Here is a 19186-nt window from a genome sequence, read left to right as displayed (position 1 = left end):
CCCACTCTTAAGAAATTACCACTGTTGTGAACCTGTGTTCTGTTGAATTTGTCTGTTGAAAGAGGTTGAAAGACTTGACCAGATTCCTTCTACCCAGAGCCAAGTAGATAACATTGATGTGCAAAGTAGTTGAATGTAATAGGGAGTGGTGGGGCTTGTGGATCTGAGAGTGCTTGTTCATCCGGTGATAGCATTCAATTTCAGATGCTTTAAAAACCCTGTACTGGCCAGACAGTTCTGCTGACACATCGTACTGGGTTGATGATTTAAGAGCTGTTTCAGAATTTTGCCAGACTGATGATTTTTTTTTCCCCTCTCTTAGAATTGTTTTTGCTGAGTTAGACTTTACATTTTGTCTTCTAAAATGTAAAGGAAGATTTGAAAAGCAGTATTTTTAAAATTCATTGTATTTATTGGAAGTTGCTGATAATCCTCACAGTGGTGTTTATAAGTGTCTTTGGGAGAAATTCCTCTGTGATTTTTGTGTCAGTGCTTTCCTTGAGCAAAATTTTTTTTCTTATTTTAATGATGTTTCATCATGAATAATATTACTTATGTGGAATTCAACTGGATGGGTTGGTAGGGTGACCAATCATTCTAGTTTTCTTGGGATTGAGAGGGCTCCTGGAACATGGGACTTTTAGTATTAAAAATGAGGGGGGGGGGCACCTGGGTGGCTCAGTCAGTTGAGGGTCTGGCTCTTGATTTTGGCTCAGGTCATTGTCTTTTGGTTGGTGGGATTGAGCCCCATGGTTGGGCTCTGTTGATGGCGTGGAGCCTGCTTGGGATATTCTCTCTCTCTCTCTCTCTCTCTCTCTCTCTCTCTCTGTCTCTGTCTCTCTGTCTGTCTCTTCCTCTCTGCCCTCCCCCTGCTCTGCCCTCCCCCCACTCATTCTCTCTCTCTCAAAATAAACAAACTTAAAAAAGAGAGGGGCGCCTGGGTGGCTCAGTCGGTTAAGTGTCCTTCAGCTTATGTCATGATCTCACAGTCCGTGAGTTCAAGCCCTGTGGTCAGCTCTGTGCTGACAGCCTGGAGCCTGCTTCGGATTCTGTGTCTCCCTCTCTCTCTCTGCCCCTCCCCCACCTGCATTCTGTCTCTCTCTGTCTCTCAAAAACGAATAAATGTTAAAAAAAAAAATTAAAAAAACAAAACACCAGAGAGTTTTGGGCAAAGTGGAATGAGTGCTAGGCAAAACCAGGAAATAATTTAAATGGGACCTACCATTCCACTCAGGTTCTCATCGAGAGTGAGTGTTAGTTGGGAGATGTGAGTCTGTTGCAGGCTGGAGGCCTTCGTTTTGGAGGATGCCTCTGAGAAGTGTGAGTACAGGCTTTGTTGAATGGGAGTATAGAGTAAACATAATTTTCATGCAACTTGCTTTCTAAATGCAAGCTAGAGAAACAGCAATCTATTCAAGTCTAAGAAAAATGTGACTGAGTTGAAGACTGGTGGCCTAAATAGTGTTTTGCTCTAAGTTTGAACTGATTGCCTGTATTTTAAACATTGGGACATTTCATGAAAAAAAAATCATATTTTGAGTGGCTTTTGAAAAGTCTGCCCAGTTGAAAACTCTGGGTGTGAATATACCCGCAGCAAAGCAGTGGGTTTGGAGCTGAGTGGCTGCTCTCTGATGTGTTCCAGATTCCTCCTTTACTCTCCTGTGCTTTCCTTGTTTTGTCACGGTTCCCACCACTCTATATGATCTCTTTTGAAGCCACTTGTCATGTCAGCTCTGTTGTTCTCTTCCTTTGGCTTCCTTTGCTCATTTGATACCTGGCCTGGTCCCTGTAAATACTTGTTTGTCAGTCCTGGATGAGATCACGAAGAATGTTCTAGGGAAGAACCTTAGGCAAGATTTGAGCCCTTTTTCAGGGTGGCAGACAGTGGGGATTATACTAATAACTTATAACTAATACTAGTACTTATAACTAATGAAGAAATGTTGGGAATGTTACCTGTGTTTAGGTGTACAAAACAGTTGAATTATGTCATTTAATCTTCATGCTTATTTGTATTTGATAGTTATACTTGACATGATCTATTATTTAAAAGAAATTTAAAAAAAATTTTTATTTATTTTTGATAGAGACAGAGTGTGAGCTGGGGAGGGACAGAGAGAGAGGGAGACATAGAATCCGAAACAGGCTCCAGACTCTGAGCTGTCAGCACAGAGCCCAACATGGGGCTTGAACCCAGGAACTGTGAGATCATGACCTGAGCAGAAGTCGGATGCTTAACTGACTGAGCCACCCATGCATCCCTATTATTTTTTAAAAATATTTTTTTTTAAGAGAGAGAGGGAGGGAGAGACAGCACAAGTTGGGGGGGGGGGGCAGAGAGGGGAGGTACAGAAGATCTGAAGTGGGCTCTGCTAAGAACTGAGTGCTAGATGCAGGGCTCGAACTCATGAACCGTGAGATCATGACCTGAACCTAAATTAAGAGTTGGATGCTCAACTGACTGAGCCACCCAGGCATCCCTATTCTGAATTAACTTACTTTTTAGTTTTTATTTGAGAGAGAGAGAGAGAGAGCAGGGGAGGGAGCAGAGGGAGAGGGAGAGAATTTTTTTTTTAATTTTTTTTTTTTTTTTAACATTTTTGAGACAGAGAGAGACAGAGCATGAACGGGGGAGGGGCAGAGAGAGAGGGAGACACAGAATCGGAAGCAGGCTCCAGGCTCTGAGCCATCAGCCCAGAGCCTGACGTGGGGCTCGAACTCACGGACCGTGAGATCGTGACCTGAGCTGAAGTCGGAGGCTTAACTGACTGAGTCACCCAGACGCCCCAGAGGGAGAGAATTTTAAGCAGGCTCCATGCTCAGTGTGGAGCTTAATGCAGGGTTTGATCCCAGGCCTCTGGGATATTGACCTGAGCTGGAATCAAGAATCGGATGCTCAACTGACTAAGCCACCCAGGGGGCCTCTTAAATACTTTTAAGTGGTATTATCACTGGTATTACCTGTTATTATAAGAAAATCGAATTTTTATTCAATTTGATGGTGTGAGTGATTTTATTAATTTTGTAAGAAATTGACAATTGCAAATCAAAACTAAGGTGGGACACTGTTTTCTAGTAAGAGTTCTTAACCTTGGCACTATTGATATTTTGGACTGAGTAATTATTGTTGTGAGGGGCTATCCTGTGCATGTTAAAATTTTTTTAAAGATATTTTTATTTTTGAGAGAGAGACTGAGTGTGAACAGGGGAGGGGCAGAGAGAGAGAGAGAGAGGGAGACACAGAACCCGAAGCAGGCTCCAGGCTCTTATCTGTCGGTGCAGATCATGGGAGATCATGACCTGAGCTGAGGTTGGATGCCTAACCAACTGAGCCACCCAGGTGCCCCAGTATCCTGTGCAAGTTTAACAGCACCCCTGCCTTACCCATGCGATTCCATTAGTACTCTGCTGTTCTCCCTCCCTCAGTTGACAACCCAAATGTCCTCAGGCTTTGGCAAATGTCTGCTAGAGAAGCAAGATTATTCCTAGCTCAGAACCAGTAATCTGAGATGAAGACCAGAAAGTTTGAAAACTCTGTGTTGCTTGGATAGGGGAAATAAAGGCACTCATACTTTATGGATGATAGTGTTAATTTACACAGCCAACCAAAGGGAATAGTCTGGCAATATTTATCAAAATCACTGTATTCTTTGATAAAATCCAGTTTTGGGGCTTTACCTTACAGATGTACTCATATTGGAGAGTGAAGCATGTACAAGATTATTCATGCAGCATTGTAATAGAGACTGGAAACAACCTATATGTTCATCAGTAAGTGACTAAATTATAGTACATCCTCAGAGTCATTAGAATGTTTGTAGCTATAAACAGAAAGAAGCTGATTATGTACTGATGGAACAATCTCCAAAATATATTAGGTTAAAAAAAAAAGCCAAGATACAGAGCACTGTTTGTAGTTTGCAACCATTGATGTAAGAGAGGAACAAAGTAATGTTTGTGTGTGCATAGCCTGTGTTTGGAAATATATTAAAAAAAATTTAATGTTTATTTTTGAGAGAGACAGCGTGAACAGGGAGGCACAGACAGAGGGAGACACAGAATCTGAAGCAGGCTCTAGGCTTTGAGCTGTCAGCACAGAGCCTGACGCGGGGCTCAAAACACATAAACCATGAGATCATGACCTGAGCTGAAACTGAACTCTTAACCCACTGAGTCACCCAGGCACCCTGGAAATATATTTTATAAACTGATGGTACTTGGCTGGTAAACTCTATGTGTAGGGGATCAGTGTGAAAGGGAAGTCTCCTTTTTGCTGTACTTTTTTTTCCTTTTTTAAAAATTTAAACCAAGTTAGTTAAAATAGTGTAATAATGATTTCAGGAATAGAATTTAGTAATTCATCACTTACGTCTAACACTCAGTGCTCATCCCAAGTGTCCTCCTTAATGCCCATTTAGCCCATCCCCTCACCCAATACCCCTCAAGCAACCCTCAGTTCTCTGTATTTAAGAGTCTGTTATGGTTTGTCTCCCTGTCTGTTTTTTGTATTATTTTTGCCTCCCTTTTCTTATGTTCATCCGTTTTGTATCTTAAATTCCACACATTAGTGAAATCATATGATTTTTGTCTTTCTCTGACTGGCTTATTTCACTTAGCAAAACTCTCTACTTCCATCCACATTGTTGCCAATGTCAAGATTTCCTACTTTTTGATTGCCGAGTAATACTCCATTGTGTACGTATACCACGTTATCTTTGTCCATTCATCAGTTGATGGACATTTGGGCTCTTTTCCATACTTAGGCTATTGTCGATAGTGCTGCTATAAACATTGGGGGTGTGTGTGCCCCTTTGAATTAGCATTCCTGTATCCTTTGGATAAATACCTAGTAGTGCAGTTGTTGGGTCAAAGAGTAGTTCTATTCTTAATTTTTTGAGGAACCACCATACTGTTTTCCAGAATGACTGCACCAGTTTGCATTCCCACCTTGCTGTACTTTTTCGAACCTTTGAGTTTTGATCTGTGTTACCTAGAACATTTTGCAATGAATAATGACTAATTTGTTTTTATGGACCTTTTCGGAAAAGTTTAATTTCATACAAATACGATATAGTTATAAGACATTTTTTTTTTTTGATGTTTATTTATTTTGAGAGAAAGAGAGCTAGTGGGGGAGGGACACAGAAGGAGAATCCCAAGCACGCTCTGTACTGTCAGCACACAGAGCACAACGCGGGGCTCAAACCCACAAACCATGAGACCACGATCTGAGCCCAAACCAAGAATTGGCTGCTCAACCAGCTGAGCCACCCAGGCGCCCCATGTAATTATAGAACTCTATTCAGACTTCTGAGAAACTAATTATAAGAAAGGACAAGTAAGTTTATCTATATATGTATTTACTTATTCTTTTATCTTTCTTAATTTTTTATTTTGATGTGTAGGTTCCATGAAAGCAGAAGAGCCATATCTGTTCATTTTATGCCCTTCAACTACCAAAGTCCTTCAGATATGTAATAAGGGCTTGATAAACAGTTTATTGAAGAAATGAATTACTGAGAGAAGAATGTGGCTTGGGGGAACCATTGTGTTACTACTTTAAATCCTTAAATCTGTAACATGTATTTTTAATATTTTTCTTTAGGAACAAAGACTCTGGAGAGTGTTGTGCTTAGTAAAATGAATTTTGAGTCTTTTGTAAAAGATCTTCTTCTAGTTCGTCAGTATAGAGTTGAAGTTTATAAGAATAGAGCTGGAAATAAGGCCTCGAAGGAGAATGATTGGTATTTGGCATTTAAGGTAATTATCTTCCTTTTTAATTTGGTTATTTTTAAGAGTAGAAAAAATAAAGATGTGAGGGAATTCTGTGTGCTTTAATATTTTAACCAGGTTGTGATAATAAAATACTTTGAGAAACTAATATTCTTTAGCATGTGGTTTTTAAAATCACAGTTTAATAGCAACTTTGAAATTCACTAAATCGTTATTATGAGTATGAATACTCTGAGCTTTGTCAGTATTCCTGAAACCTAAATAATAAAATAGATTTTACATAAAGTTGAGTGCCAGCATTAGACAGATTTGATTTTACTGTTTTTAAAGTAATAACGTCCAGATTTACTGTATCCCATATATCTCCTACACATCTGTAACATGTTTGTATCTTTGTATGTGCCTTTCTCTTCCATTAAGTTTATAATTTTTGTAAGTCAGAGACTTTGTTTAATGATGATCATTTCTTGGTGTCCCTGGAAAGGCTTATTTTTTTTTTTTCTTCTTTTTTTTTTTTTCCTGGAAAGGACTATTAACATGCATGCTTCTGTGCCTTCATGGAGATAGCACTATTTTATTTTATATAATGACTGTCTTCATTGCCATTCTGTAAGGTCCTGTTTTTGGTTGTTCAACTGTAGGTTCTGTAACCTGCAGAGTAGGTTCTCAATAAATACTGCAATAAATGAATGGTTAAAATGTTGTTGGGGAGTTACAATTTATTCTTGAAAGGGAATAAATGTGTGGTAAGGGAGACAGTGCTTTGGGCTTATAGTCAGCATATTTCATTTCTTTTCTCCTCTGCCCCTCTGGGTGTCCTTGGTGTATTTCCCAACTGTCTCCTGTATCTGTTTCTCCATAAACAGTAAAATTAGAAGGTTTTTAATGATGTTTTCCAACTTGAAAGTCCTGTGAGTTTTTTCTTGTGAGGTTTAATAGAATATCTAAACATCTGATCTTGGTACTACCTCAAATATAACATTCAATCTATGTTCCATACTGTGTCCTCCTTCCCCCACCTGCCTTTGTAGGTATGTCTGTATTTACTGAAGATTATATCTGGGAGAATTTAGCATTCTGCATTATGGAGTTTTCTGGGAATTTTCATTGGTGTTTTACTGAGAAAAGTGGGGCTTTTACTAAGAGTTTTAGTCTGTGTCTTGAAAGATTTTAGTAGAAAATTGAGGTACCACAAAGTGATGTTTTTTCATTTTTCACACAACTCAATTAGTAATAACACCAAAATGTAGAATCCTAAATTTAAGAGATTACCATGATTATCATCCTATCATACCTCACTCTGTGTCCTGTCAGAATCCTTCAAGATGAATTCACTTTAACTCCTACCTTTTAAGTCAGGGGGAAATTTTTTCAAATATATGTCTATCAGGTTAAAAAGGTGGTATCTTAATCCTGACATTTTAAGAAGTTCAGATCTAAAACTGCAAAAACTGATTTATCATGACATTTTTTAGCTTTAAAAACATTTTTTTCTAAATGTTTTTATTTATTTTTGAGACAGAGAGCGACAGAACATGAGCAGGGGAGGGGCAGAGAGAGGGAGACACAGAATCTGAAGCAGGCTCCAGGCTCTGAGCTGTCAGCACAGAGCTCGACGCAGGGCTCGAACCTACGGACTGTGAGATCATGACCTGAGCTGAGGTCGGATGCCTAACCGACTGAACCACTCCGTTGCCCCAGACATTTTTTAGCTTTTTGATTCTATTGTAAATATTAGTGATATTTAAAGTAGTTGGTCTCTTATGATTGATTTCTTTCCCATGTTCTCAATGGTATGTACAGAGTGGGAAAGGATCTTGGATACAATCTAGTTCACAGATTAACAGTCTTATGTTGAAGGACCCTTAAGAACCCAATTTTATTAGCTACTATTCCCTTTTGAAAGTTTAAAGGTGTGCTTTGTAACCTGTATGTGCAAATCTGAAAAATGTATGTAAAAATATGATGTTTACATTTGCAATTGAATCAGTGCTTTTAAAATTTGAATGCAAGATAACACTGTTTTTCCATTTCATTTTTAAAAAATTTAAACATTTTATTTTTAAGTAATCTCTACACCCAATATGGGGCTCAAACCACAACCCCAAAATCAAGAATCACATGCTCTACTCACTGAGCTAGCCAGGCACCCAGCCCTCCATTTCATTTTTTTTAATTGATTTTTTTTTAGAGAGTGAGGGAGAGAGAGTGCTAGCAGGGGAGGGGGCAGAGATAGAGAAAGAATCCCAAGCAGTCTCCACACTCAGCATGGCTCCCGATATGGGGCTTGATCTTGACCTTGTGATCATGACCTAAGCCAAAATCAAGAGTCAAATGTTCAACCAACTGAGCCACCCAGGCATCCCCTTCCTTTTCATTTTTGATCCAGATTTTAATCAACAATCCATAGTTACAGGATATTTAGAGTCATTTTATGGAAAAATCAATGATTATCATGATTATGATGCTAAAGTCCTTCAAGAACTGTTGGGGCACCAGAGTGGCTCAGTTGGTTAAGTGTCCGGCTTCGGCTCAGGTCCTGATCTCATGGTTCGTGACTTTGAGCCCCACATCAGGCTCTGTGCTGACAGCTCAGAGCGTGGAGCCTGCTTCAGATCCTGTGTCTCCCTTTCTCTCTGCCCCTCTTCTGCTCGTGCTCTCTGTCTCTCAAAAATGAATAAATGTTTAAAAAAAAAAAAAAAAGAACTATTGAACTATTGATGGCTATTGGTTCCTTAAGTTTGGTTGTCACCGTGGTCATTGGACTCTTGGTGACTCTCCTGTTTCATACCATGGGTGGTCAGTTGTCTCAGAAAATGCCTCATGTTAACAGTTTCCTATCAGCTTCTGATCAGGTTGAAATATGTAGTGTCACCCACTGGCTTGACACAAAAGTGAAGAAACTTGACCCTTTAGTTGACTTGTGCAGTCCTACAGAGAGATTTCTAATCTTTTTGAAATATTGAAAATAGGCCAAGGATCCTTTATTTTGAAATGACTGATGTAGAACAGTCTCTACATTTTACAGATAAATATATTGATAGAGAATTAACTTTCCAAGGTCAGTATTTGTAGCTAATAATACTGCTCTCCTATGTGGTATAGCTAGTCAGAGAAAATACAATGTGCCACCAGTAGGTAGGCATTTTGGCAGGATGTAGAAATTTAAGCTTACAATTGACAGGATTATCAATTTGGATATCTTAATTATTGGTGTGTGTATAAATCCAGCTGCCAAATTTCAAGTAGGCTTCATACCTGGTGCAGAGCCCAATGTGGGGCTTGAACTCAAAACCCTGAGCTTAAGACCTGAGCAGAGATTAAGAGTTGGATGCCTAACTGACTGAATGACTTAGGCGCCCCTCCAGCTGTCAGATTTCAAACTGAAAATCTTTTTTGCCCAAGTGTCCTGAAAATAATTGGAAAACTAGGGAGGATACTTTATAGAAAATAAGGTAATAGTAATTGGAATATATTGTTATAAGCAATTTTTTTTTCCAATAGTAATTGGAATATATTGTTAGGAACAATTTTGGGGGGTAACTCTTGTTTGCTATGAAATTTTTTAAGTGCATTCAACAATTCTTCAAATTTTTGTTTATTTTTGTTAAGGCTTCTCCAGGTAATCTTTCTCAGTTTGAAGACATTCTCTTTGGTAACAACGATATGTCAGCTTCCATTGGTGTTGTGGGTGTTAAAATATCTACAGTTGATGGCCAAAGACAGGTCGGTGTTGGGTATGTTGACTCCATACAGAGGAAGCTAGGACTTTGTGAGTTCCCTGATAACGATCAGTTCTCCAATCTGGAGGCTCTTCTAATTCAGATTGGACCAAAGGAATGTGTTTTACCAGGAGGAGAGACTGCTGGAGACATGGGAAAGCTGAGACAGGTAAGGGAATCAAGTCTAGTGATGGAGAACCTAAGCCTAGGAAAGGTTCTAATTAACATGCTATTTTATTTAAGGAAAAAAATAATTTAAAAGTCATTTTTTTTTGTATTTAATTACAGTAATGTTTTATATTGAGGATTATCTTGATGTTTATCTTTCACAGAAACTTTGTATATTTAAGAGGATTGTAGAACAAGTTGTTTCTTGTTTTACTTCAGATCCTTCCTCCCTCCCTCCCTCCCTCCCTCCCTCCCTCCTTCCCTCCTTCCCTCCTTCCCTCCCTCCCTCCCTCCCTCCCTCCCTTCCTCCCTTCCTCCCTCCCTCCCTCCCTGAAAGAGTAACAGAATGCCATCTTGAAGGGATCACAGCTGATGAAAGGAATGCTTTCACAGTTGTGAGGGGAGGTGATTGAGGTCCACTTAAAAAAACCAATTTATTACTGTATTTAGCATGGATTTATCAAATAAATAAGATGCAGATCTTCAGTTTAAGATAGTTTAAGTGAGACCTTTAGCCTCTTATTTCATTGAGTCTTTTTAAAAAATTCTGATTATACTGTTTGATTATACTGTTTGTGTAAGTATATGATTTATTTAGGTATTTAAGGGATATTGTGTCCTTGAAGGATTCTTTTCTTTTTGTGGGCTTCAGATACCATAAGAACTGCTTGGGAAATAGGAAGTATATAATGGGCATTGTTAGCACAGATAGTATCTAAACAACTTTCCACAAGTATTATTCTGTTAAGAGGTTTTTACTATTGGGACTATTTTTGGGGTGGGGGTGCTATTTTTAAAAACCTTTATATGAACATACTTTTAAATTACATGAAAACTTAGTTTATAGATTTTAAAAATATGTGTTAGTATGTATGTCTTCCCAGTGTCTTGCACATTGTGTAGAAACTTAATGTGGGTCAATAATTTAAGTTGTTCTTACTATACTTGTCAGTGATATGATTTTTTCTCATTTCTTTTTTTATTTTCCTCAAAGTAATTTAAATTATTTTTTGTAAAATAGGTTATTCAGAGAGGAGGAATTCTGATCACAGAAAGAAAAAGAGGTGACTTTTTTACAAAAGATATTTATCAGGACCTCAACCGGTTGTTGAAAGGCAAAAAGGGAGAGCAGATGAATAGTGCTGTCTTGCCAGAAATGGAGAATCAGGTATGTGGATTATAATGTGAATTTACTCTTAAATTATAATCATGGCTTTTGGAAAGCTACTTCTTTCATATCTCTCCAAAGTGTAAACTGTGAATCACTGATATTAATTAAGCTTATTTTTACTGTGATTAAACTTTTGAAAAACTTGAGGAAATGACTAGAAAAACTGAAACATAACCTTAAATATAATTGCATTATATTTACACAACATATATCCTTGGAGCAAGAAAGAGTTTTATTGATTTCACAGGAAAGAGCCTGATTAATGTCACTTAAGTGGATGAGATAGCATAGTGGTTGTAGGGGGGAAAAAGACCTTTCAGAGCTTTATAATGTATAAGTTGTAGAGTCTTTAATAAATTACTTCATCTTTCTTTTTTTTTTAATTTTTTAAATGTTTATTCATTTTTGAGAGACAGAGACAGAACATAAGCAGGAGTGGGGCAGAGAGAGAGGGAGACACAGAATCGGAAGCAGGCTCCAGGCTCTGAGCTGTCAGCACAGAGCCTGACATGTGGCTCAAACCCATGAACCATGAGATCATGACCTGAGCTGATGCCTAATCAACTGAGCCACCCAGAGGCCTCAATTACTTTATCTTTCTGAGAGGCAGTTTCATTATTTGTTAAATACATAATAGGTCTTAAAGGATTGTTGGGGAGATCAGGAATAAGAGTGAAAGTATATATATATATAGCACATAATGCATAATAAATACTACATTTAAAGAGTTTGGCTAAAAAATTGGCAGATTATGTGTAGTGGTAGAAATGAATATGGGAACAATATAACTTTTATGGGATTTTCAGTGGTTGATGTGTTTCTTTGTTCAAATTTTCGAGGTCGGTGTGGCTTGAGATGTATTTTTATGGTAAAATATTGGAAACTCTTGACAGGATATTTGTGGGTCACTGATAAGTAACATGGAAAATTCTGTTGTATACTTAAAAAGACAGGACAAGCTGTTAAACTTAGAATTCCCAAAGTAGATTTCAAACTAGAATGAACCGGGACTGTTATGACTGTCATGATTTTGTGGTTATTGCTTATCATGTAATAGTTTAATTCCTATAAACTCCGTAATTCTTTTACTTCTTGTGTGTGTAACATAATCAAAAGCCAGTATGTATGAGCAGTAATACTGGTATTAGAAACTTACCTCTTGAAAATGTGAAGAAGCTTTTAGGGCTACAAAAAGTTTTTATCTGTACTTCCTGATGACACTGCAGGAAGTGCCGTGCTGGAGTTTGTCAAGGACAGGTAGATGACAGTTTTCAGTTAGGGAAAGCAGGTACATTTCACAAGTCTAGTATCAAGTATATTTTAATATGTAGGATTTGTCGTTGGGCTGTTGGTTTGATGTCCTGAACTACTTATGTTACAATAATAACAGATTATTTAAATTTTTTATTATTTAAATATACATGTAGGAAAGTGCATATATCCTAAGTATATAACTGAATTTTCATGAATTGCAGATCCCCAGATAACCAGCACCCGTGAAGCAGAATAGAGTATCAGGACCTCAGACCTTTTTTAGGCTTACTTTCAGTCATTACCCCAAGGGTAACCATCGTTCTTACCTCTGCTAGCATAGACTAGTTTGGCCTTTTTTTGTAGTTTACATTAGTGGAATCATATGGTTTATATTCTTTTGTGCCTGGTTTCTTTTGTTCAGTATTGTTTGTAAGTTTTACCCATATTGTCATGTGTCACGGTTGATTGTGCTTATATCTTTGGTTGTGTAGTATTCCATAGGGGTGAACATGCCAAACTTCATTCATTTTACTCTTGATAGGCATTTGAGTCATTTCTACTTTTGGCTATTATAAATAATACTATTCTAACAGTAAATTTTCACTTTCTAAAACTAATTTTTTAACCTTAAGAGATTTATTTAAACTTTGTCTGATTTTCTTGGTTTGGATTGAGAAGGAACACAAAGGAAAATGATAGTGTTCAGAATTTATTTTCATTTTGCCATTTGTTTTCTAAATACCTCTAGGATTTGTTTATATATGTTTTTATATATACTCTAGAGAGTGAGGGAGACAGAATCCAAAGCAGGCTCCAGGCTCTAAGCTGTCAGCACAGAGCCCGGTGCGGGGCTCAAATCCACAAACTGTGAGATCATAACCTGAGCCGAAGTTGGGACACTCAACCAGCTGCACCCCTAGAATCTTTAATTAAAATTTTTTTTTTTTAATTCTTAATCTTAGGTTGCAGCTTCATCATTGTCTGCAGTAATCAAGTTTTTAGAACTCTTATCAGATGATTCAAACTTTGGACAGTTTGAACTGACTACTTTTGACTTCAGTCAGTACATGAGGTTGGATATTGCAGCAGTCAGAGCCCTTAACCTTTTCCAGGTAAAAAATAACATGTCTTAAAAAACTTAATGCTTAAAAAATGTTTCCTTTATTCTATGCTGAGGAATATTATTAAGGAACTTAAATATTTTGAAATATTATACTTAAACATGCAGCTTTAAATTACTATATTTTTCTAGGTGCAAGCTATATAAATAGTATGTGTCCTGGCTTTATGAATAATTTGATTATATTAATAGCAGTTCTTAAAAAATTAATTTTAGGAAGTTTTATGTCTAAAACTACAGTAATTACAAAGTAATTTTGGTTTGGGGGAAAATACACAGCAGAAAATCTAGATTAATAGGTTGGAAGTTTGATTTTAGGAAGAGGAGCTTTTATTTTTTTATTTTTTTATTTTTTTTTAAATTTTTTACCTTTATTTATTTTTGAGACAGAGAGAGACAGAGCATGAACAGGGGAGGGGCAGAGAGAGAGGGAGACACAGAATCTGAAACAGGCTCCAGGCTCTGAGCTGTCAGCACAGAGCCCGACGTGGGGCTCGAACTCACGGACTGTGAGATCATGACCTGAGCCGAAGTCGGTTGCCCAACCGACTGAGCCACTCAGGCGCCCCGAGGAGCTTTATGTTTTAAGAAAAAATTATTTTATACACATTTTACTTAAATAAATTAAAAAAAATTTTTTTTTAAAGATTATTTTGAAAGAGAGAGGCAAGAGAGCTTGAATTGGATAGGGGCGGGGGTTGGGGGGGTGAGAATCCCAAGCAGGCTCCACACTGTGCAGAGCCTGATGTGGGGTTCTAACTGAGATCATGACTTGAACCTAAACCAAGAGTTGCACGCTTAACTGACTGAGCCCCCCAGGCGCTCCCCAGAAACCTTTTTATTAAGTTTATTTATTTTGAGAGAGAGGGAGAACATACACAAACGGGGAGGAGGAGAGAGGGAATCCCAAACAGGCTCTACACTGGCAGCGCAGAGCCTGATATGGGGCTCAAACTCACGAACCATGAGCTCGTGACCTGAGCTGAAACCCAGAGTCAGATGTCCAACTGACTGAGCCACCCAGGCGCTCCAGCACATCTTACTTTAATAGCCACCAAAACAACTGTTTCATTTCCTCTAATGGACTCTGTCTACCAATTATGTTGGCCTTCAACATATGGCCATAGCAATACATATGAGTATGTATCATGCATTTATACACACATGCACACATTCTAAAGCACCATGAGACACAGGCTACACTTTCACACAACTGGGGGCCTCTCATGTGCAATTGATCACTGGTTTGCTTTACTCAAGACTTTAATGGGCTTGGTCTGGCCATTAGTCCCAGTTCCCCAGAGAGGAGTTAGGATGACATAATGGGTCACCACACTTTGGACATCATAAAAGAATGGAAATAGGCTAAATGTGAGATGGCATCTTGAAGCCTCCACTTTGACCATGTGGATTCAAAATACTCAGGTGCTGTAGTATAGACTGACACCCAGCCTGACAGTAAGCCGGCTGAGGAAGAGGAACTTCTGTGCAAATTTCTCATTTAATATCTGAAGAATATAAGTGTTCTTGTTCCCAAAATTATTTAATTATTTTTCGTAGCACAGTAAAGTTTTCACTAATGAGCATGCTATTCTTTTTTGTTTTTTGTTTACTAGGGTTCTGTTGAAGATACCACTGGCTCTCAGTCTCTGGCTGCATTGCTAAATAAATGCAAAACCCCTCAAGGACAAAGACTGGTTAACCAGTGGATTAAGCAGCCTCTCATGGATAAGAACAGAATAGAAGAGAGGTATATTACTAATGTACACTTCTGTAAGCTTTGGGTAACTTCTTTTTTTTTTCCAACGTTTTTTATTTAGTTTTGGGACAGAGAGAGACAGAGCATGAATGGGGGAGGGGCAGAGAGAGAGGGAGACACAGAATCGGAAACAGGCTCCAGGCTCCGAGCCATCAGCCCAGAGCCTGACGCGGGGCTCGAACTCACGGACCGCGAGATCGTGACCTGGCTGAAGTCGGACGCTTAACCGACTGCGCCACCCAGGCGCCCCGCTTTGGGTAACTTCTAATTACTCCATAGGATTATGCCATTTACTCTAATATGCAAATTTGCTCCTGTATTTTTGCATGTGACTGCACAGAGAGCTAGCTACATAGTGATAAGAGTAGTAATGATTTAGATTGATTTGATAACTGATTTTATTAATAATTTTTTTTTCACTATAAAAAAGTAAAGTTTTATCAGAGAGATGGATGGATAATGTTTCAGAACATAAACTTAGGAGCGTGAGTACCTTGGTGCAAGTTACGTCTCTAGCACTTATTAGCTGTGTTATCTTGGGACAGTTACTCAACCTCTGTGTTGCAGTTTCTTCCCTTTTAAAATGACAGTAATGACACACCTATTTTGTAGGGTTGTTATGAAGATTGGATAATTTAGTATATATAAAGTGCTTTGATGGGGGTGTAGCACATAGGAAGCACTTCCTCTTAATTATTTTGGAAAGGGTTTTAAGGCAACCTAAACATATATTTCAGAAAGTCACTTTAATTGAAAAAATGAAAGGTTCTATAATTCTGCTACTTGAATATGATTAACATTTGGGTATATTTTATTTTTATCTTTTGTTTTATATATGGGTTATGAGACTTTAAAAGAAGTATACATAAGAGTATAAATGCTAAGTGTTGCAGCTTGGTGGATTTTCACAAAGTGAACACATCAGTGTAACAACAGTCAAATCAAGAAACAACATAAGTAGCATCCTAGTGACTCTCCTGGAATCTCCTGCTAGTTACTACCCCTCCTCACTTCAAAGTAATCACTGTCCTTCTAACATCATAGATTAATTCGTTTTGCCTGTTTTTTGAACTTTATATAAATGGAGACATTTTAAATGACTTTTTTTTTTAAATGTTTATTTTTTGAGAGAGACAGAGCACGAGGGGGGCGGGGCTAGAGAGAGAGGGAAACACTGAATGTGAAGCAGGCTCCAGGCTTGGAGCTATCAGCCTAGAGTCCGACGTGAGGCTCGAACTCACAAACCACGAGATCATGATCTGAGCTGAAGTCAGATACTTAACCAACTGAGCCACCCAGGCACCCCTAAATGGAGTCGTTTTAGATGATGCACCCTTATATTAATCTTTTTTTTTTAAACATAGTTGTAAATCTTAATATAGTTATGTGCCCCAATTTTTCCCACTTATATGTCAATTTTCATAAGCATTTTTTACTGTTGCTGTTTTATCTTCTCATTCAACATTTTTTTTTTTTTTTGAAGTTTATTTATTTACTCTGAGAGAGGAGAGAGTGTGAGTGGGGGAGGGGCAGAGAGAGAATCCGAAGCAGGCTCATACTGTCAGTGCATCGCACAGTACTGGGCTATATCTTGTGAACTGTGAGATCAACCTGAGCCAAAACCAAGACTTGGTTGCTTAACTGACTGAGCCACCCAGACACCCCTCATTCAATCAACATTTTTAGTTTTTACTAAGTACACAATATTTTATTGACAAGATGTACTTTATTTTACCTTTCTCCATAATTAAGTTCTTTTTTTAAATGCATTTATTTTTATTTTTTTAGAGAGAGTCAGCAGGGGAAATTGGCAGAGGGAGGGAGAGAATCTCAAGCAGGCTCCACACAGCACAGAGCCTGATGGCAGGGCTGATCCCATGACCCTGGGATCATGACTTGAGATGAAATCAAGAGCTGGATGCTCAACTGACTGGGCCACCCAGATGTCCCAATAATTAGGTTATTTCTAATGGCCTTACTTTGTACCTAATGTTTTCCATTTGGCAAATTAAGTGACACTGCCAGAATGGGTAAAAGATTCAATTTTTTTATGGCTACGATGTCAAGTCATTCAAGAATTTGTTGAATACCTACTGAATGCTGATGATATACAAAAGCATAATGATCTTTTGACTATTTGGGACATTGCCAGACATACATAAAATAGTTGATCGGTATAAGATACCCTGTAAATAATTACCAAACTGAGTGTTAATCCTGTGGATTCAAAGAGCGTTACAATAAAAATAACTCAGGAGGTTAGTGGTTTGTGGATGTGCTGGTATTTTATTGAAAATGCCAAAGTTGAGGGGTACCTGGCTGGTTCAGTTGGTAGAACATGTGACTCTTGATTTCAGGGTTGTGAGTTCAGGCCCCACACTGGGCATGGAGCCTGCTTAAAAAACAGACAAACAAAAAACAAGGAAATGCAGAAGTTGAGATGCTATGGTGACTTTCTGAAGTCAGGTTTACTGGGAAGAAGAGTGGGATTTAGTAACTTAAAATAAGAAATAGGAAGGATTAGATAATTGCAAGTAATTAAAGCGGTTTACAGTTTTTAATTTTAATTATTTGTGAATAAGTAATAACATGTATACGTTTCAGGATTCAAACAGAAGGTTACACAGTGGTAATTCTCCTCCTCTTGTCCCCCAATTCCCTGGGATCTCTTTCTCAGGGCCTCTATGTTCGACAGCTCAAGGGACACATTTCTTACTGTACTGTATGTGAGTTGCCATCGTTGCTCTGAGAGCAATCAGTCTTAATCAGCTTTTGAGTATCATTTAATGGAGAGTCTTTCTATAAACAAGCAAAATTTTATGCTGTTGTCTCTCATCTTTTAGTGTTTTGTTTTGTTTTTTTTTAGAAAAATTAGGTAATTTAACTCTGAAGCGCTAGGTCATTGGTTATATTTTTAACCTTGGTCTCCTGTGAACAGAGCAAGTGACACTTGTCCCCTTCTGGCTTAACAACTAGAGCACGTATGTTAAGACTCTTCTGAAACCTGAGATGTCATTTTTATATTATTTACCACAGTAACAAATTACTTTAGAAGATATGAAAATTAGATTTTTTTAGAGGATAAAGGTTTCTTCACAGCACATAGCAATAATTTCCAAAATCTGGTAGTCTATAAGGCTTATTAATTAGAAATAGGATTTGCAAGGATGCCTTTATGAGTCAGAATATTATCTATTTTTCTGCACCTGTAAGGTGAGAAGAATTATTTTCTCCTTTTCATCTTGGTGAGAAATTTTTTGTTTGCCAGCAAGCGTAAAAGCCCTTGGTTTTCAAGACCAAATGCTGAAATTCACAGATTAGGAGGAGAAAGTTATACTCGTTATACAGGTTCTTATTTGGACAGTCCCCTTGTTTTATCTCCCTTTCTCAGTTCTATCTGCTGCGATACCTCTGGCTTCCTAGTTTACACCTTCAGGGTTCTCAGGGCGAATTCATTGCCCCCTTCTCTGAGCATGTAGGATTGATCTCTTCAGGGTAACAGTCAAATCAAGTTTTCTGTTTCTTACTGTCAACATTGTTATGGGATGATTCACAAAAGAGTAAGTAGTGGAAGTCTGTAAATGAAGAGTTTATTTAATTTTCTTTTTTAAATACATTTTATTTTATTTTATTTTATTTTATTTTTTTTTATTTAAAAAAAACATTTTTTTTTAACGTTTTATTTATTTTTGAGACAGAGAGAGACAGAGCATGAACGGGGGAGGGGCAGAGAGAGAGGGAGACACAGAATTGGAAGCAGGCTCCAGGCTCTGAGCCATCAGCCCAGAGCCTGATGCGGGGCTCGAACTCACGGATCGCGAGATCGTGACCTGAGCCGAAGTCGGCCGCCTAACCGACTGAGCCACCCAGGCGCCCCTATTTTATTTTTTAATAAACTCTACCCCCAGCATGGGGCTTGAACTCATGACCCTGAGATCAAGAGATGCATGCTCTACTGATTGAGCCAGCCAGGTGCCCCGAGAGTTCATTTTAGGGACACCTGGGTGGCTCAGTTCATTGAGTGTCTGACTGTGGCTCGGATTATGATCTCGGGGTTATTGGGTTTGAGCTCTGCATTGGGCTCTGCTGATAGGTCAGAGCCTGGAGCCTGCTTTGGATTCTGTGTCTCCTTCTCTCCCTGCCCCTCCCCTGCTCATGTTCTGTCTCTCGAAAATAAATAAACGTTAAATTTTTTTTTTAAATTTTGTTGATGTTGGGTGAATTCTGTTAAGGAAGGAAAAGTTTTCATTTTTCTTTTT

General features: G+C 38.2%; 1 protein-coding gene across 1 annotated transcript in view; it reads left to right on the top strand.

Annotated features, from left to right (window-relative positions):
* MSH2 (mutS homolog 2) overlaps nt 1–19186 on the top strand; it is an 81101-nt gene that overhangs the window by 5903 nt on the left and 56012 nt on the right. Inside the window, exons 2-6 of the mRNA XM_078444435.2 lie at nt 5606–5760; nt 9346–9624; nt 10645–10791; nt 13011–13160; nt 14785–14918. Coding sequence (XP_078300561.2) covers nt 5606–5760; nt 9346–9624; nt 10645–10791; nt 13011–13160; nt 14785–14918 — 865 coding nt within the window. The remainder of the gene's footprint in view (nt 1–5605; nt 5761–9345; nt 9625–10644; nt 10792–13010; nt 13161–14784; nt 14919–19186) is intronic.

Source organism: Panthera onca, chromosome A3 (genome assembly GCF_046562875.1).
Source record: "Panthera onca isolate mPanOnc1 chromosome A3, mPanOnc1 haplotype 2, whole genome shotgun sequence".
Lineage (NCBI taxonomy): Eukaryota > Metazoa > Chordata > Mammalia > Carnivora > Felidae > Panthera > Panthera onca.
Note: the sequence above shows the minus strand (reverse complement) of the source record. Positions and strands in the feature narration are given on the sequence as shown.